The following is a 27,202-nucleotide window of genomic DNA, read 5'->3' as shown; positions in this document are numbered from 1 at the left end:
ACCTAAATAAATAGATAATGCAACATACCATAAAACCTTTGTGACAGAGCAAAGGTTTTATGTTGCACTTCTAAAGATGTTTTGTGGTTGTGACTTGAAAATGAGAGTTTTAGTGGTATATGAAAGGTGATGATGTACAAATGCTGGCTCATTTTGGAATTTTGATTCTTCTCCCTTAATCTTCTTTTGATTACAGTGCTTTAGCAAGTTAATAGCATGTTTCAGAGACTGGTTTTAAATTTTCTGTGATGTGAGGAAGGTGTTTTGAGAAAGATGGGATGAAGCCTGAGGCCATCTCTTAATATGATGAAAAGCTCTGTTGGGTTTTTGTAATAAGAACTCCTGAGTAAAAAAGACTTTATTTTTAGATCTGAGTGGTGACATCTTCATTCCTTTTTCACTTCTATTATCATATGGCTTTATTTCTACACGTTTTAGCGTGATTGTTGCTCTTCTCCAAATCCCTTCTGAGCTGAAGTATCAGCCAGAGCTGAACACAGGGCTCTCAAAACAGCATGGCCACAGCTGGCCTAAAATACATTGGTGCCTGAGGCAGGAAATCCACATGGCATTTTACTCCTAGCTAAGAAATGGGAGAGAATGGGAGAGTGAATAATTACTGAAAACATCCTGATTTTTAAAGGACACACAGATTCTTTTGTCTGAGATGGTTGCCTCCGTTGGCTAACTCATGGTCTGGTTGGTCTGGGCCATGGCTGTTCCTAATGGGAGCTGATGCTTTAAGAGCATAAGAAGAGCACTACTGGATCAGGCCAAAGGTCCATCTAGCCCAGCATCCTGTTCTCACAGTGGCCAACCAGATGCCTGTAGGAAGCCTGCAAACTGGACCTGAGTGCCACAGTGCTCTGCACACTATTGATTCCCAGTACTTGTGATTCCAGCAGTGAATGTAGAACATGTCAGGATCTCCACTCGGCCAAGCTGATAAAGCTCATTTTCCTCCGGCCGAGTCCTTCAGAATCGCCTCCGACAATAATGAATGACCTGAGCCTTTGATGAGGCCTCAGGCACATTCCCGTTCAGCGGAGTTTCCAGCACAGGGAAGTGATGAGATTTATGGCTACATCACTATGCTTTATTTCTTACTACACAGACAGCAAAGAAATATACATCCTCTCTCTGTGAAAGACAGAGAGCAACTGAAACAAAGGAACAAAGGAACAGGAAACCACTAATGTCACATCCATCTCCCATCTCCCATGAGACTTCCAACAGCCTGGAATGGCTCTGGAATGTAAACAGAGTCCTGTGACTCTAAGCAGCTGCACAGTGGCAAAACAGAAACTAACATCCTCCCGCTTTCTGTGAACACCACTGGGCAGTGTATCAGTACAATCTCAGTACAAACCCAGTTTCTGTACATAGGTACAGTGTTGATCCTTCGGAACAACCTTGGAAAATAAATCAGCAGGAATTTCATTACCTGGCATGTAGGACACCGTTACAAGTCCTTTCTGAACACATTCCCTAGCATGTTGCAGCTTCAATTGCAAGTGCTTCGTGCTTCATGCTTTGCTTACAACCTTCAGAAGTCAGCAAAGCCAAACATGCTTTGTTGTCCTGATAAACCTGGATTGGACACTTTACAGGAATTCTCATGTCTTTACACAATTGTAACAACCATTCACAATCCACAAGTGAATAAGACAGTGCATTCAGTTCAGCTTCACAAGAACTTAAGCTTACTGTTTTTTGCTTCTTGCACGACCAATCAAATAGACATAACTAACAGAACATAGATATTGCAGCTAGTAGTTGATAGCCTTATTCTCCACAAATGTTTCTAATCATTCAAAGCCTTCCAAGTTGTTGGCCACCACTACAAATTGTGCAACCAATTTCCATAGTTTCACTAAGCCACTGTGTGAAGAAGTACTTAATTTTGTCTGTCCTGAATCTTCATATTAGAATCATCCAATGAAGATTCAGATGGTGGATTTACTCTTCTTGATTAGTTGTACTGTGATGCTTCCCCAGTACTACCATATTATTGTTGTGTTGTGGGGCTATAGCATAACAACAGCAGGACTAAGAACCCCAGAACATTTGCGGTATGAAAAGTTACAGGATTTTAGCAGGAATTGCAAGATACAAACTGATTGGAAATGGAGCAATATGACTACCTCAAAAATTTCCTGGTGCAGATAGTATGGGGAAGGGATCATGTATGATCACTGCCTTCATTAACATAAACCATCATAAATGCACAATAAAATGGATGTTTTAAGGGGCCCTTTAGTGCCCATTCACCCAGTTTGGAGATATCCATAATAATAATAATTATGAGAGCACTGATAAAACCATCCTATTGATTTTCAGTGCAAGAAATTCCTGAACATGTGTGTGGTTTTTTTTAGAGTTCATTTGCTTTTCCCTATTCAGTATGACAATACAGGTCTCCACAAATCCTGCAGCATGATAAATAATGCTCCAAGCCTTTTCAAATTACCCCTAACAGACCCTGCTGAACAATGCAGTCAGATGGAGATATATACAAAAATTACAAGCTTCACAAGGCTAGTAAACGGAAAAAGAATGAGAGGAATGTTGGTTTATGATTACAAGAATCATAAGAGTTACTCAAGTAGAGCAGGAAAGGAGTTATTAAGGAGATGGTATGATTCATTCTTTCTGTAAATGTAACTCTGTTCCATTACAGGTTTACATTAATAGGTAGCTAGCCCATTTCCAGGATGATGTGAAAATAGCATATTGATATTCTAATTTCACATGATTGCCTTTTGGGAACTTGGAGAGTATATCCCTACTTATTTCAGCTATGGAAAAAATTGAATTGCCTTTGTAACAGTCAAGGCAACAGCAGCAACCCTTAAATAAGACTGAAACTCTTGCAGGCAAGGGGTAATGGGTCAGGCAGAGAACCAGGGAATCAGGTCGTAAACGACTCTCTCAGATGGATCTCCAACCGTCTTCTTCAGCAACTGCTGCTGGATCCTTGTGAGCCAGATGGAATGGGCCTTACCATTCAGATACAAAGATATACGGTCAGATAATATTCAGTCTTCTTCTTCAGCCAGACCAAAGTTTCATATCCTTTCAAACTCAAGTGCTCTTCAATAGATACAGTTCATGGATTCATGAAGTTTTCAGTGGTTAAGTGATTTAGTACAGTACCTATGTGTGTGAACTAGTGCAAAGGTGTTCAAGCTAGTGGTGACACTATTGAATTTTAAAAGAGAAGTCCTTAAGACAAAAATTTAAATTAATTCTTAGAGAGCAAAGAAGAATATACGAAGAACCCAACTGGATCAGACCAATGGCCTATCTGAGCTAGTAGCTTATTTCATCATCACCATCATCTGTTTATTTGTACGCCACTTTTCCACAAAATTGTGCCCAAAGTAGCTCACAACATCTCAGGCAAACAATTAAGTACAATGGGAAAACCACTAGCAGGATAAGAGCTCAACAGCACAACAGCACTGATGCTCCCTTGTGACTGAGATTCAGAGGCATTGTACCCTTGAGTCTGGCAGAAGTAGGCTACCAGCGTGACTAGTAGTCATTCAGAACTCTGTCCTCCATGGATTTGTCTAATCCCCTTTTAAACCTGTTTAAGTTGGAGGACATTCCCACTGAATTGCATAATGTAACTCTGCCCCGTTGAAGCGGTACTTCTTTTTGTCTGTTCTTCAGCTTTATAAGATGACCCCGGGTTCTAGTATGAAGGAAGATGGAGAAAGACCTGTTAACTTTATCTGCACCATCCGTAATTTTATACACCTCTGTCATACCTTTCTTATCTTTTCTTCTAAACTAAAAAGCCCCCTCCCCCGGCAATTTAACTTTTCCCGATATGGGAAATACTTTTTCTCTTTCCCCAGGTTGTATGTATGTTTGCAGAAAGATTCTCAACAGTTTTTCCGCCTGCTGAGGCTTTGTGAGGAATGAGTATCAGTAATTTTAAGCATGAATATGGATGCATAGTATCTCTTTACAGTCAGACTTCTTATGCTAGGTATTGAAATTTTAAGAAGAACTTTTACAACTGAGTCTGTTCCAAGTATGAGAAGTATCAAATCGGAAAGATGATTCTGTTTCTGGGATTAGTTTAGATTGTAGAGTGCATCCAGCCCTTTTTATGGAGAGTTCAAGTGAGGAGAAATCACTGTTGCCAGATTCTGTGTGTTTGGAAGATTCATTATGAATTGCCTTATTTGTTTAATGTTATGACTTCTGGAAAAAAAGTGTGTTGCGTTTTTTCCAATTTAAGATTCCAGCTTGAAACATGTGATCAGTTAGTGACTAGGCGGTGCATGGTTATGTAGATGAAAAGTAATAGCTAAGTAAGGAGATATCTAGATGGAAAACTTTCCTGCTGGTAAGCAGAATCATTTTCGATGGCCAAAAAGGAGGGACTTCAGTTGAAAGGTCATTGGTTAGATTCTGTCCATATTTGAGCATGAAAGACAGTGATTGGGAGAGACCCATCATGGGAAGATATGAGTCAAATATGTGCTTGTTAGAATCTCCATTACTAAGGAAAGGGTAACTGACAGCACAAATATGGTACTGATTAAAGATGAATGGAAGGGGGGGAAGTTGCCTATAATTCCAGAAGTGACAATATTCAGAAAGGAGATGGAAGAAGTGGGGGCAAAGAGAGTTAGGGTAGAGTAAAATCAAGACACTTTGAAAGCTGGGTTGTGGAGTTCCATTCCACCAGATACCTGGTACCTGATTCCCCACACCCTGAACAGGATTTTGAACTCCTGCAGCCCATGTGTTGGTCAGAATGTAGGGTAACAGGCAATGGTTTTCATATGTGGGGGACTTGTGCTGCAATTAAAAAGGGGTTGGGAACTAGTTTTGCATGAAATGGGATTATGAACTGGTCAAATACATCAACCCAATCCAACACACTCTCTCCTGTCCCTCTTTGAAAGGAACAGGGCAATATGTTTTGTATAAGGAACTCTTGGTCATCTTGTTTCTTGCAGCCACATTAACAATTGCTAAAAAGTGGGGAAGAACAGGTGAAGTAGTACCAACAAATACGGTTGCTTGCCATAATGGAAAACCTATCAAAATAGGTTGAAGCACAGTGAAATCTAATGATAGGCAAAAATAGTTTTTGTTGAAGCTGGCATTGCTTTATTACTTATGCTCCACATAAAGAACATGATTGATTGACTCAACCAACCAACACATGGGCTCCTCTGGAGAGATGTTTTGGGTTGGACTTCATTGTGTGGTGGTAGGACTGTTGCTCAGTTTGATGTAACAAAGCTTTTCTTTTTGGGCTGCTGATTATCTGGAAATAGTGCTGCTCGCTCAGTTTCATTTGTTACTATTAGCTAAAGTAAAATCAAATAAAAATACTAAAAAGAAAGAAGAGCCCTGCTGAATCAAGCCAAAGTCCCATCTAGTCCAGCATTCTGTTTGCACAATGGCCAGCGAGAAGCTCCTGGGAAGCCCACAAACAAGGCATGAGTGCAGCATCACTCTCTAGTTCATGTTCCCTGGCAAGTGGTATTTGGAGGAATTCTGCCTGTGATATTCAGCGTTATATATAGCCACCCTGACTAGTAGCCATTGATGACCTTATCCTCCACTAATTAGTCTAATCCCATTTTCAAGCTCACTTTATTTGCTAGCCTTGGTTTTCATGTGCCTTTGGCAAAGCATTTTGGGGAACTTTCCTAAAGCCAAACTTAGACAGATGTTTGATGTGAGAGAGCTAGGGACAAGATCTCTTGCATTTTTTAAAAAAGCATCTATCTATATATTCTCACTCCCATGAGCAAACAGCAGATTTTTTAGTGTGATTTCAATCACGAAAACAGTGGGGGTAGTGCAGAAGGAGAGGGAGTGTTCACCCAATTCCACCATCCTGATCAGATTCCTCCCCACACCAAGTTTCCATTGAGCTTTGATAGAGAGAAAAAGCAGCAGGACATCTGATCACAGCATGCCTAGTTGTGCCCTCCACTTTTCCAGACTGAATGCACAATAATCTGGGCTGCTAAAAAATGCCAAGCCTGAACAGAGAGGATATTTTCCCCCCATTTTTCCGTGGATTGTATTTAGCTACTGTGTTGTAACTGATGCTGAAAAATTAGTGCTATAAAACCAGTATACACCTCTTTCAGGGCCGGAATCTTGCAGACCTCAGAAGAAGCCAGCCGCGGGGAACTTTTACACTGAGCACAACCCTCCGATTAGGCAAACAGATTCTAGAATCTATAGAAGCCATTCATTCAGTGGGATTTTTGCACCGAGACATCAAGCCTGTGAGTAGTTTGCAATGACCTTGTTTTCCCTACTTACAGAGTTTGCATTTCCTGTTGTTGATGCTGTTATTTTATCCAAGAACTTTACTATTAAGTGAGAGGATAGTTATCCCTGTAATTGAGAAAAAAAATGGCAGCCATCCAGTTGATACAGTGCTGTTCCTCAGGGGTGTTTGATTCCTTCCTTTTACTATATGAAGCTTGATTTGGGCAGGGTGGCAGCCATCCAGTGCGTATAACTTGTGAATAGCAAGGTCCATGCCTCAGTCACATGCATGGCCAGCTTAATAGACTTTGATAATTTGCACTTTGCAAATAGTGTACAGAAAGAGGCAATGTGAGAAGGTTAGGAGTTTCATTACAGATTTCATTAATTGGTTTAAGAATTATTTCTTCCCAAAGAATACCAGGAACAGTAATTGTATGAGGCTGTCCAGGACTCTCTTGCAGAGAATTCCCTCCCTAAACTATGGTTCTTAGGATTCTTTTAAACTGGGGGTAAACTGTTGTGGGTTTAATGTATCAGTATGCCAGAGGGTTTCCCAGATAGCAGAGATAAAACCCAAGTGTCAGTTCTACACTGAGACCACGCTGATCCAGTCCTAGTGATACATTACCCTGTCTCAAAGCAGTTGGCATTTATTTAAATTTATATTTAAAACTTGTATCCCACCTATTTTAAAAAGAAACTGAAGGTGGTCTGGAAACTTCAGCTGGTACAGAATTTGGCAGCCAGCTTGCTCACCATGGCAAGATGGTTTGAGCATATTACACTGAACTTGGCCCAACTGTACTGGCTGCCAAGTAGTTTTGACCTATAAAGCCCTAAATGGCTCAGGACCATGATATCCCAAGGACAGTCTCTCCCCATATGAACCAACCTGTACCCTGTGATCATCCTCTGAGGCCCTTAGTTGTGTACCTCCTCCATGAGAGGTCTGGAGGGTAGCAACACAATAACGGGCCTTTTCTATGGTAGCTTCCCATTTGTGGAATGCTTTCCCCAGGCAGGTTTGCCTGGTACTTTCATTACATATCTTTAGACGCCACGCAAAAATATTTCTCTTCAACCAGGTAATTGGCTGTTTAACACCCTATGGCTTTTTAAACGTGTTGGGGGGTGTCATTGGTTTGTTTATGTTTATGTTTTATTCTGTATTTTGTTTTCTCATTTTATATTTATCTTTTGTGAACCGCCCTGGGAGCTTTGTATGAAGGGCAGTATACAAATTGAATACAGGACGATAGTAATAATAGTAGTAATAATAATAATAATAATATTAAGAAAGGTGCTGGTTTTGAGCTATAAAGCCTTAAATGGCTCAGGACTGCAATACCTCAGTGACCTCATTTCCCCATATGAACCAACCTGAGTCCTGCAATCATCTGAGGGCCCTTCTTCATGTACCTCCTCCATGAGAGGTCCAGAAGGCAGCAACAATTGGTGGTGGAACTTGCTGAAAACCCACCTAAAGTTGTTGAGCACCCACCGCCACAATTGCCATGCCAACACAATTGCCGCAGCAACACGATCATCGCGCTGCACAGCCCGGGGAGTTCCGGCTGAGTGTGCTCAGTAAATTTCAATTCATGTGGGTTGAGTGGGAGGCCTTGGTCCACTGTGCTTCATCTTCAAAGCAATTTAGGTCATGTTGTGTTATTTTTTCTTCGTTTTGATCAAGGAAAAACTTTACTAGGCAAGTGTTTAACAATTAGAAGTATTTTTTTGTACTGAGCATATGGATTACTGCAAACACTGTCTAAAGGTAAGATGAAAATGAAACTGGTTTTCAGAGGATGTAAGCCAGGGGAAGCTACAGCATTTGGGATGAGCTGCAATTATTGAAGCAATCTTAAGCTAGAAAACAGGGTTGATTAGTAGCTGGGGCTGCAAATGCCCTTGTAGCAAGTGGCTGATAACTTTAAGCATAATTATATTAATAACTGGTATGATCTCTCTTGTTACATGTGAAAAATACATATTTTCCCCAACTCTTCCTATCCTTCTGTTTTTCTCTAGTCCAACTTTGCCATGGGACGCCTCCCCTCAACCTACAGAAAATGTTATATGTTAGATTTTGGTCTGGCTCGACAGTATACCAATACCAACGGTGAAGTCCGGCCTGTAAGTGATGCTTTTTTTCCCATTTCTATGGGGGAATATAAATATTTCAAACAAATCCTGATTATGTTAATTCATTCTCACAATACTGTTGATGCTGGTTGGGCAGGTACACTTGATGGGATAGAAACTGAACCTATCAGTTTCTCCCTGTTGTAACAGAGAGACTGTATTTCTTTTGAAAACATGGTTTTTTCTATTATTATTATTATTATTATTATTATTATTATTATTTTATTTTCATTTATTACCCACCCTTCGCTGTAAGGTATACATGTGCCTGTTGCTCAGTGTCTTGGCTCAAAACCAAAGGAAGGAGAAGTGCTGTTTTAAGAAGTTCACATTGTTTCATTAGTTTACTTTTCCTGAAGCTCCCATTTTTTAAACATGTCTAGTGTGGGAAGTTGGGGGGGTGTTATTTTGGAACTAATTTTCTCCATCATTTTGAGGTGTTCTCTTTTAAAACAAACAAACAAACATTTGTTTTCATCCTGTGGCCTTTTCCACCTTCCTTCTTTATGGTTTCAGCATTATTAGCAGGTATGTAGAGGCAAATCAGCATCCTCTATCACTCGTGCTCTGAGGCACATAATGATGTTTCTTGCCTGCAAGGTACTTCCTTGCAGGGGCCTTTTGTGAACATGAAGGAGCTCTGTATGTTCAGAGTTGGGGGTAGGGCAATGTTTTTCTCAATAAGCTGATCCTCTGCTAAAGAGAATTTGAAGTCTATCAGAAGCAAGTAAGAAGCAGCACTCTCCTATCTCACTCCATGTGGTCTACAGTTTTCCTGGTGTTTAAGATGTTTTGTTTCCGACTCTAGGCTGTCTTGTGTCTGCATGCTCTGTGATTACCTCAGAGAGATTAACATTGCCACCAGATCAGTGGGAAAATGAATAAATATTAAAATTAAGTATGGAGAGTGATCTCCATTGATTGCATCATAGTTCATAATACTAAGGTATTAATAAAAGGATGCCATGTATGAAATGTAGATTAAAATAAGTGCAGCCTGCAACAAATGTTGCAGCGCATCCCCGACACTTAACCAGGAGTGCTGCTCTTCTGTGCTCTAAGCAGCCTGGAAAAGAAGCTTCATAGAGCTATTTTGAGACTTGCTTGCACAGAACTTGTTTCTTTCTCATCCTTCTCCCACTATGCAATACAGGGTTAAAGGGTTATTTTTTAAAAACGGCATTTCATGAATCTCCCACCCACCCAGTGCTCTCCTCCTGGATCCTATAAGGCCTTAAGGACTCAAGCAGTCTAATTCCTGTTCTCCTCCGCCCTTGTCCTTTTTAAAAATCTGACATCTTCATTTCATGACTCAGCGGCTATCAGCCATAGATTTATGCAAGCTGCCCAACTTCTGATGGCTGCATAAGGAGCTTACAGATGAGCTGAGATTTAAGAAGGGCACATGTAAGAAATGGGAAAAAAGGGAAATCACGAAGGAAGAGTATACAAGAGTATCCAACAGGAAGAAGGTCAGGCAGGCCAAAGCTCAGAATGAGTTCAGGCTTGAAAAAAGAGGTTAAAATCAATAATAAAGGTTTCTTTGGCTGTGTTTGAAGCAGGAGGAAGGACAAACAAGTCCTTATTCATGGAGAAATGCTATTGGATGACAGAGAGAAGGTGGAACTGCTCAACAATTGCTTTCTATCTCTTTTTACCCAAAAGAGAAGCAGTGCCCAACCTGGTGATAACATAATAAGTGATGCAAGGAGGGAGCTGCACCCCAAGATAGGAAAAATGGTGGTTTAGGGTACACCTAGGTACTTAGAGTGGATTCAAATCTCCAGGGCCTGATGAGCTGCATCCAAGGGTACTAAAGGAGCTTGTGAGTCTTTGTCTGTAATCTTTGAGAATTCCTGGAGAATAGGTAAGGTCCCTGCAGATGAGAGGCAGGCAAATGTTGTCCCCTTCTTCAAAAGGGGGGATAAGAAGACCTAGGTAATTACTGACTGGTGAGCTTGACATCAATACCAGGAAAGTCCTAGAATAGATATTTCAACAGTTGGTCTATGACCACTTAGAAATGGATGATGTGATTACTAAGACCCAGCATAGGTTTCTCAAAAACGTGTCTTCCCAGATGAGTTTCATTTCTTTTTTTGATAGACCTACAAGCTTGTTGGATCAGGAGAATGGATATAGTGTATTTTGATTTCAGTAAGGCTTCTGACAAAGTTCCCCCACGATATTCTTGTAAGGAAGCTGGTAAGATGTGAGTTGAATCAGGTAATTTTTGGATGGATTAGTAGCTGGTTGACTGACTGAACCCAAAGAGTGTTCACTAATGCTTCCTCATCATCCTGGAATAAAGTTACAAGCAGGGTTCTGTCCTGGGCCCGTTGTTCAGTGTCTATAAAGTATCCAATTGACTTGGATACTATGGTAGCTATGGACATACAACAGATGGATAATGGTAAAAGACGCAGTAAACTTGAAAGGAATTGAGGGAATGAGCATCACATTTGCAGATGACAACAAACTAGGAAAGGTAACTATTGCCTCAGAAGATGGAATCGGGATTGAAAATATGTGTAACAGATTGGAGAACTGGGCCCAAACTAACAAAATTAATTTCAATAGGGACAAATATAAGGTTCTACCCTTAGGCAGAACCAGCTGCACAAATATATGAATCGGGGGGACGGGGACCTCACTTTCTGGTACTATATGTGAAAAGGATCCGGGGTCTTAGTAGACCACAAGCTTAGCATGAGGGAACAGTGTGCTGCTGCAGCAAAAAAGAAAAAAGAAAATAAGTCACTGCTATTCTAGGCTGCATCAACAGATTCCCAGGTAGTCACTGCTCCTCTGACACAAAGCTTTGTAATGGAGCTCAATCTTTCTATATAGTACTGTTTAAAGATAGTCTGCCTAGCGACCTCGTCCACAGCAGACCTCACAGAGCCCAGCATCATGTCACCCTACTTGGTAGATACCAGAGTGCAGAGCAGAACACCCAATTAGTACTCTTTTTTCTATAGCATTAGTTTGAATAGTTGGCTGCTGAATGGGGGAGTCCCACCCTGACTAATCCAAATGATGGTCAAACTCTCATTTGCCTTCTTAGTTGTCCTGCTGGGAAGTGGACAGGTGGATTGTGGGTTTGAAAGGAAAGTACAGTGGTACCTCGGGTTACATACGCTTCAGGTTACATACACTTCAGGTTACAGACTCCGCTAACCCATAAATAGTACCTCGGGTTAAGAACTTTGCTTCAGGATGAGAACAGAAATCATGCTCCGGTGGCGCGGCAGCAGCAGGAGGCCTCGTTAGCTAAAGTGGTGCTTCGGGTTAAGAACAGTTTCAGGTTAAGAACGGACCTCCGGAACAAATAAATTACTTAACCCGAGGTACCACTGTATAATGGAAGTCCAGCTCCTGTGCAGGGCATTGCTATATATTTGTAAGAAAATTTGCTAATGGTTTGTCTGCCAAGTGTACCTCAACTCACTTGCATGCCACCATTGGAGTCTACTTTGCACATTTGATGAAGGTTGCAGTTAGCAAAATACCACAGTGTTTCTTCTTCTTTTAAGTAGTTACAATGAGGGGGGAAAGCATTTGATCCCCTGCTAAATTTGCCCGTTTTCCCTCTGACGAAGAAATGACCAGTTCATAAGGTCCTGGAGTGGCCTAGCCAGTCTCCAGACCTTAATCCCATCGAAAATCTGTGGAGGGAGCTGAAGGTTCGAATAGCTACACATCAGCCTCAAAATCTTACTGACTTTGAGAGGATCTGCATAGAGGAGTGGGACAAAATACCTCCTGAGATGTATGTAAACCTGGTGGCCACCTACAAGAAACATCTGACCTCTGTAATTGCCAACAAGGGTTTTGCCACCAAGTACTAAGTCATCTTTTGGAAAGGGATCAAATACTTATTTCACTCATTATAATGCACATCAATCTCAGACTTTTGTCTTCTGGGTTTCTGGGGTTTTTCCTGTTGTTATTCTGCCTCTCACAGCTACAATAAACCTACCATTAAAATTATGGACTGGTCATTTCTTTGTCAGAGGGCAAATGGGCAAATTTAGCAGGGGATCAAATATAGTGGTACCTCTGGATGTGAACGGGATCCGTTCTGGAGCCCTGTTTGCATCCTGAAGCGAATGCAACCCCCGTCTGCGCATGCGTGGGTCGCAATTCGCTGCTTCTGCCCATGCGCGTGACGTCATTTTTAGCGTCTGCGCATGCGCAAGAGGCGTAACCCGGAAGTAACATGCTCCGTTACTTCCAGGTCGCTGTGGAGCGCAACCCGAAAATGCTTAACCCGAAGCTACTTCAACCCGAGGTATGACTGTACTTTTCCCCCTCACTGTAATAGTAACATTGTTCATTGTCCAGAAACAATTACTTAAGATAAAGGGTACTTAAACAAGTTACAGGTTTTAAATGCACGTCATGTAGCCTGTAAAGCCATTCTTCCTTTACATGACTGAGGCATAAATCAGAAGAGCTGAAACTTTAGGGAGGGCAATTTTTGCAATATTTTATGGCTTGCCCTTCAACTAGATTAGAGCATGAGTAAATAAAAAGGCTTGTTTTTCTGTAATAATGGTTCTTTCAGTTGCCTTTAATGGACCGCCTCCCAACTATTCTACTTTTTTCCTTTGAAGAAAATGGACAATGAGGACTCTGGTTCTGTAGCAATGGGTTCCGGGCTGCAATTCTAGATAAACACAAAGAATTAATTCAAAAGAAACAGCCCTCTTATAGTTGTAATGTATTGGTTTGCTGTAATGTTATTCTGTTCATATTTAGGGTAGCATGAAATTGTGGTTCAGCAAAATTTGCCTACTTTATCTGTTATACAGATGTTATCCATTCAAACAAAGTTTACCATGTTAGGTAGAGATGTGAAAATGCTTCTAAATATTTGTCATCATGCATATGTTTAGCAATGTGCTCTACCATACTAGGACTAGGCTTTCATTCTGAATTCATGTTGTCAACCATATGCCTGAATATAGGAATTAGTTTTACTGTTGCCAGCTGTTCAGTAGCTTTTAATTCATAATGCTTTTCTCACAGTGCAAACTCTGGTTCTCTGTTTGAAAACTGACCCGCACTTCTATTATTAGCACAACTCTCGCATCCCCTTGAAGCTCTCTGCTGAATACATCTCTGCTGCTTTATCTTTCATGGAATGGCAAGGGGAAAGCAGCATTTTTGTCATGGCAAGCTTCTCCTGTTTGCATGAATTGGCAATGCGCTGCTGTGTTTTGCATGCTGCTGCTTCTGCTGAGTCAGCCCTAGACCATTGATTAGAGCTCTGTCTCCTCGTGATTCAGACCGCACTGCAGTAGTTTGCAATGCTTGACTGGGGATATTGTATGTATTTGTAAGTGCAGTTTTGTGTCCGTGTGTATCTGTATGGCTGAGGCTGAATATTAGGAAAGAGAATGCCTGATCAGGTGTGAAAGTTGAAAGAAGCAGAAACCAAAACCCTAATTAAAGAAGATTATGTTTTTAATTGTTACATGACCAGGTTCCATCTAAAATTGGCACATCATTGCAAATACTTAAAAATGTAGTTGCTGATACAGGCATTTTCTAATCTTGGTGCAACTATTGCTACATTTTGAAATATATATTGGAGCAGAACTGTTTTAATAAAATAGCCTCGTGAGTGCTGGATCTGATTGGGGCATAGCTGAGTGACTTAAGTTAGACATCAGTGCATTGTTGCATACTATTAACAATATTGCATGAATAACTCAGGAATATAAATGGCAACACATTGTGATTTCCATGCTTAAATGCTCATTGTCTGCAACCAGAATGGCCAATGCTAGTGCATTGTTACCTGATGCCGGCAGCCCGACCAAAGGCTAATAAAGATGTGGCAGAGAAGTTGCCCGTACTGTGATACAAATGGAAACAAAAGGTTTCAAGAGTTTAAGATAGATGCTACACGCTGTGTTTACACCTTTCTCTCAGATTTTGTTTGTTATGACCCCATTACGCTTGAGCTCATGAAGTGATGAAAACCGAACTGCAAAATGTCACCAACTTTATTATGGTACTTGACCACTTGTGTGAAAGTCAGTTGTTGTGGGAAAATATATTTTCAGTTCCCTGAGGAACAGCATAGTGTTGATGCTTCACAGATGAAAATAGGGACACTTTTATGTACTTGTAATACTGCTAATTATCACATCAAGGGTACCATCCTATTTCACACACTCTATTGTATATTTTAGAAAACTGTCTTTACTCTCTATATCAGAACTCTATATGTGTTCCTTTACTTTAGCCCACCCTGCACTGGCTTCTGAAGAAGATGTGTTAGTTAACTGGTCCTAAGAAATTATGTTTAAAACAGAATGGTACAGATGTTAAGTCTCTCAGTGGAGATAATTGCATTTAATACAGAATAGATACAACTCAAGCATAGTCAGCAACATTTGCTATCTTGAGAGATTTTTTTAGGAGATAAAGGGGAAGTGGTAAATTGGCATTTTATATTTCTGCAATTGAGAGAGAATCCACTGATCACATTATTTGAAAATAAGTATTGTGCTTCCTCTTCGAACTTTCTGGATGAAGAAACATAACTTTATAAAGGGTTGAGGCTGCTTTTGAAATGGCTCTGGCATCACTGTAGCCAGTTCAAACTTAGTTTTTAATAGCCAGGTTTAAACTCTGGGAACAATAGTTCTGTGAATTTGCAGCATACTTGACTAAGTATGGCATGATTGTCTGAATCCTTTATGTCACCAAGTCCGTCCCCCCCCCAATTTCCCAGATCAGGTTTTTACAAAATAAAGGCCAAATGGGTTAATGTGCCTGTCATCCCATGTAGAAATAAGATAGGTATGGGCACCTGCCTAAAGCATGGGGGAGGGAAGAACAATTCTGATGGCTAAACCACTGTGTAATTTACTCATCTATACATCTGCCTTGTAAGTTGCAAAGCTGGAAAACTCACACTGCCAGTAAGGATTCCATTGTGACCTCCCTTGCACTATTGCTGCTGTCTTTGCCTTTTAGATACTGTGGGGTGTGTGGGTGTGTGGCCGTGTGGGTGTTGAATTCTAAAGAATGGCAACTCTAGTATTGCACTCTTAATTCTATTTTAAAAGGCGCCTCCAGTCTTCCCCAAATACAGATTGGGATGGTGACTTGACAGGGACAGGTAGCAGGAAATAAGGGCTGTTCTAGATAAATATGGGCTGTTAAGGGGGTGGAATAGAGTGGTGCCTGGGAATACAGACTTAGCCATACCCAATTCAGACAGAGACATAGGCAGTAACAGTCAAGACACAATGGCAAAAATCAACAGGGCAGCAATAAGAAATGATGCCAATAAATTCAGGCTGAGAAAGTGTCAATGAGCATGTGAGTCAGGGAGATTATGTGGCTTTTACTGCAGCTCTTTCTGCCTGAAGACAGAAGTTTCTGTATTACCTCACATAGATCAAGCACCAAAGTCTAAGCCACTATGTACCACCCAGGCATAAAGTATCTGCAAAGTGACCAGCTTTAGATAATTTGAGCAGTGAAGCCAAGGCACATGCTGCAAGAGAAGGGAAATAATAGTAATAATTTAATAATAATAATAATAATAATAATAATAATAATGGTGAAATTGTTGACCTGATTTCAAATTCATTTCTGTTTTTATTTCTCTCCATTTTGCATTTTTATTGTCATGGTTTTCTTTGGGTTTCTCTTTGTTTTACAGTTCTTTTGGGCTCCTTTTTTGAGACTGTGTTTGATGCGTTGGCTTCCCATCCGCTGCTTGTAACCATCTCAGCCATGAGTTGTGAGTGAGCCATCATGATGCTTCTTGGTTTCCCCCCACCCCCCTTTATTTTGTGCTTGCTTGTTTTAATTATTATTAGAGTTCTCCTTTTGTTTTTGCTTTGGCTTTTGATGGTATATACTCTTTTGCTTTTCAGGACTGGGACATGTCTCAACTCTTGATGTACAGGCCAAGAGTCTTATGCATTCTGAGTTCAAAAAAAGTCCTATTCAGGTGTTCTGATCTCCCATACAATGAGAATTGTATGTCTCTGTGTGGGCCACATGTGCTAACTCCACCACCACCATTGCCGTCTTTGTCACCCTCCATAAGTTAACCACCAAACACATGCAGCAGGTAGCCTGTTCTATTCTTGTAGGCTCCCTGAAAATATTCAGAATCCTGGAACAAACACGGGTTCTAACTTGCACGAGGAACCTACTGTGGCAGAAAAGCCTCCCTGCTTCCTTTCAGCTCACAGAGGGTGAAAGGGTGGTGGCAGAACTGTCACCCCCGTTTTTCCTAATTACATATGGGATGAGAACACCTCAATAGGGCTGAAGTGCTGGGTCTTTCTGAGATTGCAGTGGCTCAGGACTGTCCTGGATGGGGATTACTTGGAACTTAACAGCATCCTCCCCCATTGTTGTACTTGAGTCTTACTACTTATGGGAGAACAGAATATGACAATTCCTGTTTATAGCCATTAAGATTACTTCATTCTGAAACAGACAGCATGAAATCCCAGCTGCTTTAGTGGTGGAATCCTAACCAGCAAGGGATAGTTCAACTGTTATGACAAAATATCTGTATTGTTCTTTCCTTAGCACATGCTTCTTTGTTCTTAACCCCAGTGGGGACAAAATACTTCCTTTTTTGCTTAGTTTGCTTAGTAGCTGAGCCTGAATTATGAAATTTATTTATCTAGAAAAGACTTGTTGTGATAGTGCTTAATGGTGGGAAGGGGAAGGTTACTATTTCAAATAGGCTATTCAGAACCCCTAATCTCCTAGTTTGGTGAGGAATTACAATGGAGTTTATAACAGCTGGGATATGAGTCAGTGCAGTGGGGAACCAGTGCTTATGGGCAACCAGCGGGATCCTGACAATGACCTGGTTCAAATGTAACTATAAGCCAAGGTTTGTTTAACAAACCACAAGTTAACTATGAATTATCTCACAGATGATCAAACAAACCAAGGCTTTTTTCTCCATAGCTTGACCATGTTTTATAGTTGCTCTTGCCTCATGTTTTATTTTTAGTTGAGGGTTTGGGGTGGGATGGCCAAACAAACCATGGTTAAGAACCATGGTTCTGTGCCAACTTTTAAAATGCCTGCTTAAAATTTTTCTATTCTGCCATGCCAATGAAGTAGTTAAGAATGCATCCTTCCACAATCGGTTAATTGAGGTATATTTTAAACTTTTATATGGTTTGATATATTTTTATAACATGGCAATTTATAAATATTTTTATAACTCAATAAGGGTGTCTTGTTTGCACATTATGCCAAGCCACAGTTAGAATAAACCAAGGTTTATTATTATTTAAATAAGCCAACAACCCATTGCTTCAGATCTGCTGGGTACAGTTGATGATGAAACAAACCATTGTTTAATAAATAATAGTTTACTAAACCATGGCTTATTGTTATGTGTGAACCAAGCCAATGTAAATTAAGGTAATTAATTGGAGCAGTTGACAGAAGCATCCTGTGTTATGCAACCATAATAATGGGTTTTTTTTAAAGGGAAGATGAGGCTGTCATGATCATTTTCTGTAGTCACTTAAAGGATTACAGAAACCATTTTGGACTTCTCACTTGCTCTGAAGTTTAATTGACTTGAAACCATTGGTTTTTGGTTTTCTACAGAGATGAAGCTGGGCTGTGTCCACTCAAGGTGGAAGTATTCTCTTTTAGGGAGGGCTTATCCTTAGCAGAAGATTTTTTTAAACAAACAAACAAACAAAAACAAACAAACTGTAATTAGATCTCTTGTAAGCACTGTGAAGTACAAGTGGTTTTTCCACTGTCATGTTTTAACTGTTCCTGAGGGGTTTATTCAAGGAGCAACTTTTAATGTCTAACCAAAATGCCTACCTAGGGCATCAGTTCAAGTTAACAAATGTAATTAAAGTGGTTTATGGCCCTGAGTGATAAATAAAACATTAACAGCTCTGCTAATTCTTAAGTTTGATGTTTAAGTTTAATTTTTCATTATCTTTCCCATTAGCCTCGTAATGTTGCTGGTTTCCGGGGAACGGTCCGCTATGCTTCAGTGAATGCTCATAAAAACAGAGTGAGTATTTCTTTTTGGGGAGGTGGGAGAATGCCCTGTTCAGTATTCTGCCAGGTAGTGCAAAAGCTGGAGCCATTTTGGAAGACAAGGCGTCTGCAAACTCAAAGCACTACTATGTGTGCTGTATCTCAGCGGCTGTTGATACCATCGACCATAACATCCTTCTGGACTGCCTAGAGGGGCTGGGAGCTGGGGGCACAGTTATACAGTGGTTCCACTCCTTCCTCCTGGGCCGTGTTCAGAAAGTGGTGGTGGGGGATGAGTGTTCAGACCCCTGGGTTCTCACTTGTGGGGTGCCTCAGGGTTCTGTCCTCTCCCCCGTGCCTTTCAACATCTACATGCAGCCGCTGAGAGAGATCATCAGGGGGTTTAGGCTGTGTGTTCATCAATATGCAGATGATACCCAGCTCTACCTCTCTTTCAAATCAGAACCAGTGAAGGCGGTGAAGGTCCTGTGTGAGTGTCTGGAGGCAGTTGAAGGATGGATGGCGGCTAACAGATTGAGGTTGAATCCTGACAAGAAAGAAGTACTGTTTTGGGGGGACAGGAGGCAGGCAGGTGTGGAGGACTCCCTGGTCCTGAATGGGGTAACTGTGTCCCTGAAGGACCAGGTGCGCAGCCTGGGAGTCATTTTGGACTCGCAGCTGTCCATGGAGGCGCAGGTCAATTCTGTGTCCAGGGCAGCTGTTTACCAGCTCCATCTGGTACGCAGGCTGAGACCCTATCTGCCTGCAGACTGTCTCGCCAGAGTGGTGCATGCTCTGGTTATCTCTCGCTTGGACTACTGCAATGTGCTCTATGTGGGGCTACCTTTGACGGTGACCCAGAAACTACAACTAATCCAGAATGAGGCAGCTAGACTGGTGACCGGGAGTGGCTGCCGAGACCTTATAACACCGGTCTTGAAAGACCTACATTGGCTCCCAGTACATTTCTGAGCACAATTCAAAGTGTTGGTGCTGACCTTTAAAGCCCTAAACAGCCTTGATTGAAGTGGAATACAAAAAAGGGAGGTATGAGGAGGTCCGGGAAATAAGTCAAAGGAAAATAAGTAATGGAAAATCTGTGTGTTTTAAACTATTTTTATTTTGTATTTTTGTAATTTTTTTTTCATTTTTATTGTAATATTTTAAAAAATCTTAATAAATATCTTATAAAAAATAATAATAAAGCCCTAAACAGCCTCGGCCCAGTATACCTGAAGGAGCTTCTCCACCCCCATCATTCTGCCCGGACACTGAGGTCCAGTGCCAAAGGCCTTCTGGTGGTTCTCTCACTACGAGAAGCCAAGTTACAGGGAACCAGGCAGAGGGTCTTCTTGATAGTGGCACCCGCCCTGTGGAATGCCCTCCCACCAGATGTCCAAGAGAACAACAACTATCAGACTTTTAGAAGACACCTGAAGGCAGCCCTGTTTAGGGAAGCTTTTAATGTTTGACAAACTGCTGTATTTTAATATTTTGTTGGAAGCCGCACAGAGTGGCTGTGGAAACCCAGCCAGATGGGCAGGGTATAAATAATAAATTATGTTATTATTATTGTTATTATTATTCATGGATAAACCTTTTTGAACTGAGTATACACAAGCAAAAGGTTTTATTAATATAGCATGGTCTTATATAGGAGCACCACAAACTGTTTTTCAGACTTGGTGGGCAAAATACAGTGTCTAATGTTGAAATTACAAGAAAGTATACCCTTATGAAACCTCTGCTCATGATTGCTCATTGTCCATGCAAATTGCCTGCTTGTGATTTCCTATCTATTGTTTCAGCATAAACACTGGCCTGGTAGATCACACCAAAAGTCCATCTAAGCCAGAACTCTGTTTCCAGCGGAAGCCAGCTAGATGCCTCTAGATGCTCACAGGAAGGGCAGGAGGGCCTCATCTTTCCCCTGGCATTTGTTCCCAGCACTTGGTTCTCGGATGTTTGGAACAAGGCAGCAGTTATAGCTATCCTTGCCGGGTGTTGAAATGATAAAACAGTGCTTCGCTGTGATCGGTATTTAAAAGTCATCTGAGCTATTAGTGATCACTGTCTTATGGCTGTGCATAGATTTATCATACATAGTTTGGATTAGTAGTAGTATTGCTGATTCCTCTGTGGAATATAGTTAAATACCAGGTCAGTATCATTTGTTAGCTGTTGTAGCTGAGACAGAATAGCGAATGGTACCCTGCCCTCCCCCCAAATAAAGGTGCATGGTACCCAAGGCCAGCCAAGTTAGCTTAGCACTTGAGGCAGAAAATATCACCGGCACCTCTCCCTGGCAGTATAAAAACAGTAATAAACAATACAATAAATATAAAAATGCTGCTCTTTCATACCACCCAAAATTGGTTGCCTGAGCCATCCATTTCACACTTCCTAATTTTTTAATGACTCCTTGTTTGAAAGAAAGTCCATCTTACTCTCAGGTTCTATCTACAATAGCATTATCTTGTTTGTTAAGCTCTGCCAAGAACTGTCAACATTTTATAGTGCTATTTGAACGTTCGGGGTATTTCAGATTATCCCCACATTGCAGAAGGGGAGAATGCAGACTGAGATAGAATAGCTTGCCCTGGGGTCACCTAGTGCATTCATGGCTGTAGCCAGCTTTTAGTCACTGTGCTACATTTGCACTCAATAAGCTACCCACTGAAAGATGTAAAAGAGATGATATTTCGTACTAAAGACAGTACTGCTGCACAGTGAAATGATGTTCACATCTCTGCTCAGCAATTTCATCTTCCCTTTTGCTCAGAGCAATAATATCTTAGTTGCTCTGCAATGCCCCCAATTTATGCTTTATCTTTTGATGGGCATGAGGAGAGGAAGTCATCCTTCATCTACAAAGTAGAAAATCCTGAAGGAAGACCATTGTTTCAGGCAATGTGTCTGAATCTATGTTGTAAGAAGTAGTTCTGACATTGTGACATCACCTGTTTGTGGAACAGGGGAAGAGAGATTCAGAAATACAGAACATTGTTATTATTAGTGGTGCTTTAGTCTGCATTATATTTCTAAAATGCCTTTTAACTCTAAGGTTCACAGGGTAATATACAGTACGGCACTAAAGATAGTATAGAGTTCATCTTCATAGCGATTGCTTCTCAGAATGGAAAGTTAGCCCATAGACTGTATCCAACCTTGCAAGATCTTTTCTCTGTGGCCAAAGACTTCCAAAATTTGTCATTGAACAAGATTAAATTGCTTTTAGTTTATTTTTGAAATGATGGCTCCTATGGCCCAGAGGTGAATAGACTTATTCAGCCTGAGGGCTTCAGTCCTTTCTATGCAGCCTTCTAGGGGCCACATGCCAGTGATGGATTAGACCGCAGACAATAGTGGGCAGTTCAATGAATGTAAAAGTTAACTTTGTATTGTAGGCTAGTTTCTACACACTCATATACTCTGCTCTATAAAAGTCATTATTGGAGTTTTAGGACATTTCTGAGCCATCTGTGTGTGACGCAAGAGGTGTGGCCTGGGGAAAGCCCCCTGGGCCAGATAGAGAGGACGGAGGGCCAGATTTGGGTCCAGGGCCTGGTATTCCCACCCCCATTGTAAGCATTCCATACACACAGTGTTTAAAAACACTTACCATGGTTGTTGGCCTCTTTGCATGTGACATTAGTATGCTAGGCTGATGCTAAGGCATGCACCTAGCATGCTAATGGCAGGCTAATACATAGTAAGTGTCAAAAATATTAGCGCACATGGGAGATGCATACCTAGAAAAATATTTTACTGGTCAATCTACCTCCACAATTTCTGATAGTTTGTCATCTACTAATCCTTTCCTGTAGCATACAGCTTTTGGTGTCTTTTAAGGCAAATGCTTGGGTCCAGCCTGCAGGTAGACCACATTCTAAGCTACAAGGCAATGCGGAAATAGGTAGAGAGGACATAATGAAATCCATAAATCTCACCCTTTGTTCATAAATCTCACCCTGCTCTGTTGTAAAGTTGAAGACTCTATCAGCAGCTTGATTTTTGTATTTTCATTTTTCTCCAGGAGATGGGTCGACATGATGACCTGTGGTCCCTTTTTTACATGCTGGTGGAGTTTGCAGTTGGTCAGCTTCCGTGGCGCAAGATAAAAGATAAGGTAGAGAACTCAGTCAGTGACTGAACAAGACCCTCCATTTTCTTGGTCATTTTATCTGCCCTAGAAGTTTCATGTTATGTGTAGTGTAATGTTGTGCGATGGTATTTTTTCTTTGCAGGAGCAAGTTGGTATGATTAAAGAGAAATATGAACATCGAATGCTGCTAAAACATATGCCTTCCGAGTTCCACCTTTTTCTGGATCACATTGCAAATCTGGATTACTTTACTAAACCAGATTATCAGGTAAAAACCTCTGAGACCTATAATAACAGAGAGGTGTGTCCTTTTCATTTTAAAACCAATAAAATTGTATTTCCCAAATGTGTTGGGAATGTTGTTTGTGTGGGAAGAGCTAGCTGGAATGCTTGGGAGATCCCTAATTCTCCATTGACAATTTTCCATGCCTTCAAAATATGATCCAAATGGAAGCAGCATATTTGTCCCTTCTCAAGATTGCAGTTATTCCAAAACTGTAGATTATATCCATTTGTTTTGTTTCAAAGGAGTATTAAGTCCTACGATAATACTTTTCGAGATGGTATCCAGCCATCCCCACAAACAGCTAATTAGGATGATTCAAATCCAGTTTGTTTGCTAAAACATGATTTGAGGAATGTACAAATGGATTAATAGAATGATTCACGGCATATTTTATGAGTTGTGTGTGCAACACCTTTGATGGTAACAAATGAATTCTTACACCTATATATCTAGACTGTTTTTCACTATCTATCATAGGTGTGGGGAACTTTTGGCCCTCCAGAAGTTGATCAACTATAGGTCAGCATTGTAACCATTGGCTGTGCTTTTTGGGGCTGACCGGAGCTGTAGTTCAGTGACATCTGGAGGGCCAAATGTCCCGGCTGCCCCCATCTATGATGTATAGAAAAGAAAATGCTTGCACACATTAGCCAATGGCTTAAAGGGCTTTCTCCCAAGATATTCAAATGCTGAAATGGATTGAGTTCCCTGCTATAGCTGGTCCCTGTGATCTGAAATCAGATTCTGAAATCACTCTAAGATTATTTTTCATACTCATGACTAAGGCAATATTATATGGATTAGTGGATTGGCCTCCCATTGTGCAGCGACTGTGCAGCAGCTAGATTAACAGAACACATGGGTCATTTGCAAGTTGTTGTAGATTTTATTATAAGCAGCAAATAATACCTTTTGTACCACAGATTATGCCCAATTGTATACTTACTGCTGTTGTCACCTGGGGATTCTTTGTGACTGAGAGTACTCCTCTCTTCCTCTCTTGTTGATTTTCCCCATTCAGAGCACCGTGCAATCCAAGCTTAAGATAAGAATCTTAGGGATGTCGGTGCAAGCTGCATTGTCTGCTTGGCTAACAGTAGTACTTCAGGTTGGTGCACAAATGCAGAACCTTTAAGCAGGAGATGTTTCCTCTCAGATGTGCCCTGAGATGGCTTGCTTTAACCAGGGTTGACAGTATTTGGTGAAACTAACATAAGACTGTTACCCCTGACAGTTGTTATATATTGTTCTACACCAGATGAAAATCTGAAAATGCATAGGGAAATTCTTTTAAAAGATTATTTGAGGAGAGGCCATAGCTCAGTGGTAGAATACCTGTTCTGCATACAGAATGCTCCAGTTCAAGTTCAATCCCTGACAACTTCAGGTAAAAGGATCCGAACCCCTAGATTTCTTCTGCCCGTCAGAGTAGACAGTACTGGACTAGTTGAAGAAAAAGTCTAGTATAAGGTGGCTTTCTGTGCTCCTGTTCTTTCTGACTGTGGATGAACATATGAACCTTATTATAATTTGCTTTTCTTCTAGCTCATCATGACTGTGTTTGAAAACAGCATGAAAGAAAGAGGTATTACTGAGAACGAGGCCTTTGACTGGGAAAAAGCCGGTACGGATATTTTATTATCTACAAGCACCTCTACTCCACCTCAGCAGAACACAAGGCAGACAGCAGCTATGTTTGGGTGAGTGACACATTCACAGCCCTTGGTATTGTCAACATTTGCAGAATCTTACAAGAGGAATCAGTCATTCTTCAGGGACATTATTTTTTATTGTATACCCTATATACTGTTCGTTTTACAATGGCAAGAATTCCCAGAAGAAGGTTTTTGGTTACAGTTCTGATAATGTCATGAATGTACGTGAATATCATGTAATCCATTCATTTAAACAGTGTGATCTTGGACTGTCTCCTCCCACATCACAATATAGCCACTAGATGAGGAGATTCCTAGTACATGCACTCCTGTGGCATTTGGTGACATCATGTTCTGCCTAGGTTGCTGTATCCCATAAAGGTAGACTGTTGCAACATGCTCAGTGTGATAGTACGTTATCCAGGATAGTGATTGCTCTCTGGTGGGGTCTTTGTGGCACTGCCTCAGTACTACAGTGGTACCTCGGGTTACAGACGCTTCAGGTTACAGACGCTGCTAACCCAGAAATAGTACCTCGGGTTAAGAACTTTGCTTCAGGTTAAGAATGGACCTCCAGAACTAATTAAGTTCTTAACCCGAGGTACCACTGTATACTGTTTCTGAAGCCAGTAAAAGAAGGCAGATGGAGAAAGCCTAGCTAGGGAAAACCCCACATGCCCTCCAGGCCAAACCTTGGGCTCTTGCCACCTCCATTCTTCAGCACTGTTCATGCCCTTCTGTAAGAAGAAACCACTTTTTCAAATGGGCTGTAGAAGGCACCTTCAGGCCTACACAATTTGGGAGCTTGTGTGACATTACAAGGCTTAGGACCTCAATACCTTGAGGACCACCGCTCCCCATACGAACTGACCTGGATCCTGTGCTTGACATCCAAGGCCCTTCTCTATCTTGCCCTTCTCCGAGAGGTTTGGCGGGTGCCAACATGAGAACAGGCCTTTTTTGTGGTAGCTCCCCATCTGTGAAATGCTCTCCCCAGAGAGGCTCACCTGACACCATCATTACATGACTTTAGGCACCAGGCAAAACATTCCTCTTTTCCCAGACCTTCATCCATTATATAATCTATGGCCTGTTAAGGGGGGGCTGTTATTATGATTATTTATTATGATTATTATATCTATTACTAATGTTTTGTTTTACTTTTTTATGCTATGTAAAATAGGTTTTTAATGTCTGCTGAGATCTTTTGATAAAGGACAATATATAAATCAAAGTGATGATGATGATAATTAATAGAAAACTGACTGCGCTGTCAGGACCTTTTCATCTGATGCTGTTACTTGTCTCCCCTCTAGTGTGGTTAACGTCACTCCAGTTCCTGGAGATTTTTTTTTTTATATATAAATATTTATTAAGGTTTTTACAATGTTACAAAATGAAAAAGAGAAAAGAAAAAATACAAAATAAAAATAGTTAAAAACAATTCAATCTTTTCATCACTTATCTTTCATTTACTTGTTTCCCGGACCTCCTCATACCTCCCCTTTTTGTATTCCAGTTCAATTTATTAGTTTAGCAATTCCTTTCCCTCCTTATTTTATCCTGATCTTTAATCTTAATATATTATAACCTTAATTTACCTGTTAAGAATCCAATTTTTTCATATTCTTTTATACCATTACAGCTAGAAACCACTTAACTTCAATCCAACATCATTCTAACATTCATTAATATTGCAATATTTCTGTAAATAGTCTTTAAATTTCTTCCAATCTTCTTCCACCGACTCTTCTCCCTGGTCTCGGATTCTGCCAGTCATTTCCGCCAATTCCATATAATCCATCAGTTTCATCTGCCATTCTTCCAGAGTGGGTAGATCTTGTGTCTTCCAATATTTTGCAATAAGTATTCTTGCTGCTGTTGTAGCATACATAAAGAAAGTTCTGTCGTTCTTTAACACCGATTGGCCGACTATGCCCAGAAGAAAGGCCTCTGGTTTCTTCAAGAAGGTATATTTAAATACCTTTTTTAATTCATTATAAATCATCTCCCAGAAAGCCTTAATCCTTGGGCACGTCCACCATAGGTGAAAGAATGTACCTTGAGTTTCCTTACATTTCCAACATTTATTATCGGGCAAATGGTATATTTTTGCAAGCTTGACTGGGGTCATGTACCACCTGTATATCATTTTCATAGTATTCTCTCTTAAGGCATTACATGTCATAAACTTCATACCTGTGGTCCATAACTGTTCCCAGTCAGCCATCATTATGTTATGTCCAACATCTTGTGCCCATTTAATCATAGCAGATTTCACTGTTTCATCCTGAGTATTCCATTTCAACAGCAAGTTATACATCTTTGACAAAATCTTAGTTTTGGGTTCTAACAATTCTGTTTCTAATTTTGATTTTTCCACCTGGAAGCCGATTTTCTTGTCCAAATTGTATGCCTCCATTATCTGATAATAATGAAGCCAGTCTCGCACTTTGTTTTTTAGTTTTTCAAAACTCTGCAATTTCAACCTATCTCCATCTTGTTCCAAAATTTCCCAATATTTCGGCCATTTGACCTCCATATTGAGTTTTTTCTGAGCTTTCGCTTCCATCGGTGACAGCCACCTTGGAGTTTTATTTTCCAATAAGTCCTTATATCTTATCCAGACATTAAACAGTGCTTTCCTGACAATATGGTTTTTAAATGCTTTATGCGCTTTGACCTTATCATACCACAAATATGCATGCCATCCAAATACGTTGTTAAAAC

The 27,202-nt window shown here is 40.7% G+C and overlaps 1 protein-coding gene across 1 annotated transcript in view; it reads left to right on the top strand.

Moving 5' to 3' along the window:
• Nucleotides 1-27,202, top strand: part of TTBK1 (tau tubulin kinase 1) — an 88,879-nt gene that overhangs the window by 26,500 nt on the left and 35,177 nt on the right. Inside the window, exons 4-9 of the mRNA XM_080998240.1 lie at nucleotides 6,135-6,275; nucleotides 8,296-8,400; nucleotides 18,395-18,460; nucleotides 22,463-22,555; nucleotides 22,674-22,799; nucleotides 24,363-24,517. Coding sequence (XP_080854366.1) covers nucleotides 6,135-6,275; nucleotides 8,296-8,400; nucleotides 18,395-18,460; nucleotides 22,463-22,555; nucleotides 22,674-22,799; nucleotides 24,363-24,517 — 686 coding nt within the window. The remainder of the gene's footprint in view (nucleotides 1-6,134; nucleotides 6,276-8,295; nucleotides 8,401-18,394; nucleotides 18,461-22,462; nucleotides 22,556-22,673; nucleotides 22,800-24,362; nucleotides 24,518-27,202) is intronic.

The sequence above is a fragment of the Podarcis pityusensis genome, assembly GCF_964106645.2.
Source record: "Podarcis pityusensis genome assembly, chromosome: 3".
NCBI classification, from domain to species: domain Eukaryota; kingdom Metazoa; phylum Chordata; class Lepidosauria; order Squamata; family Lacertidae; genus Podarcis; species Podarcis pityusensis.
Note: the sequence above shows the minus strand (reverse complement) of the source record. Positions and strands in the feature narration are given on the sequence as shown.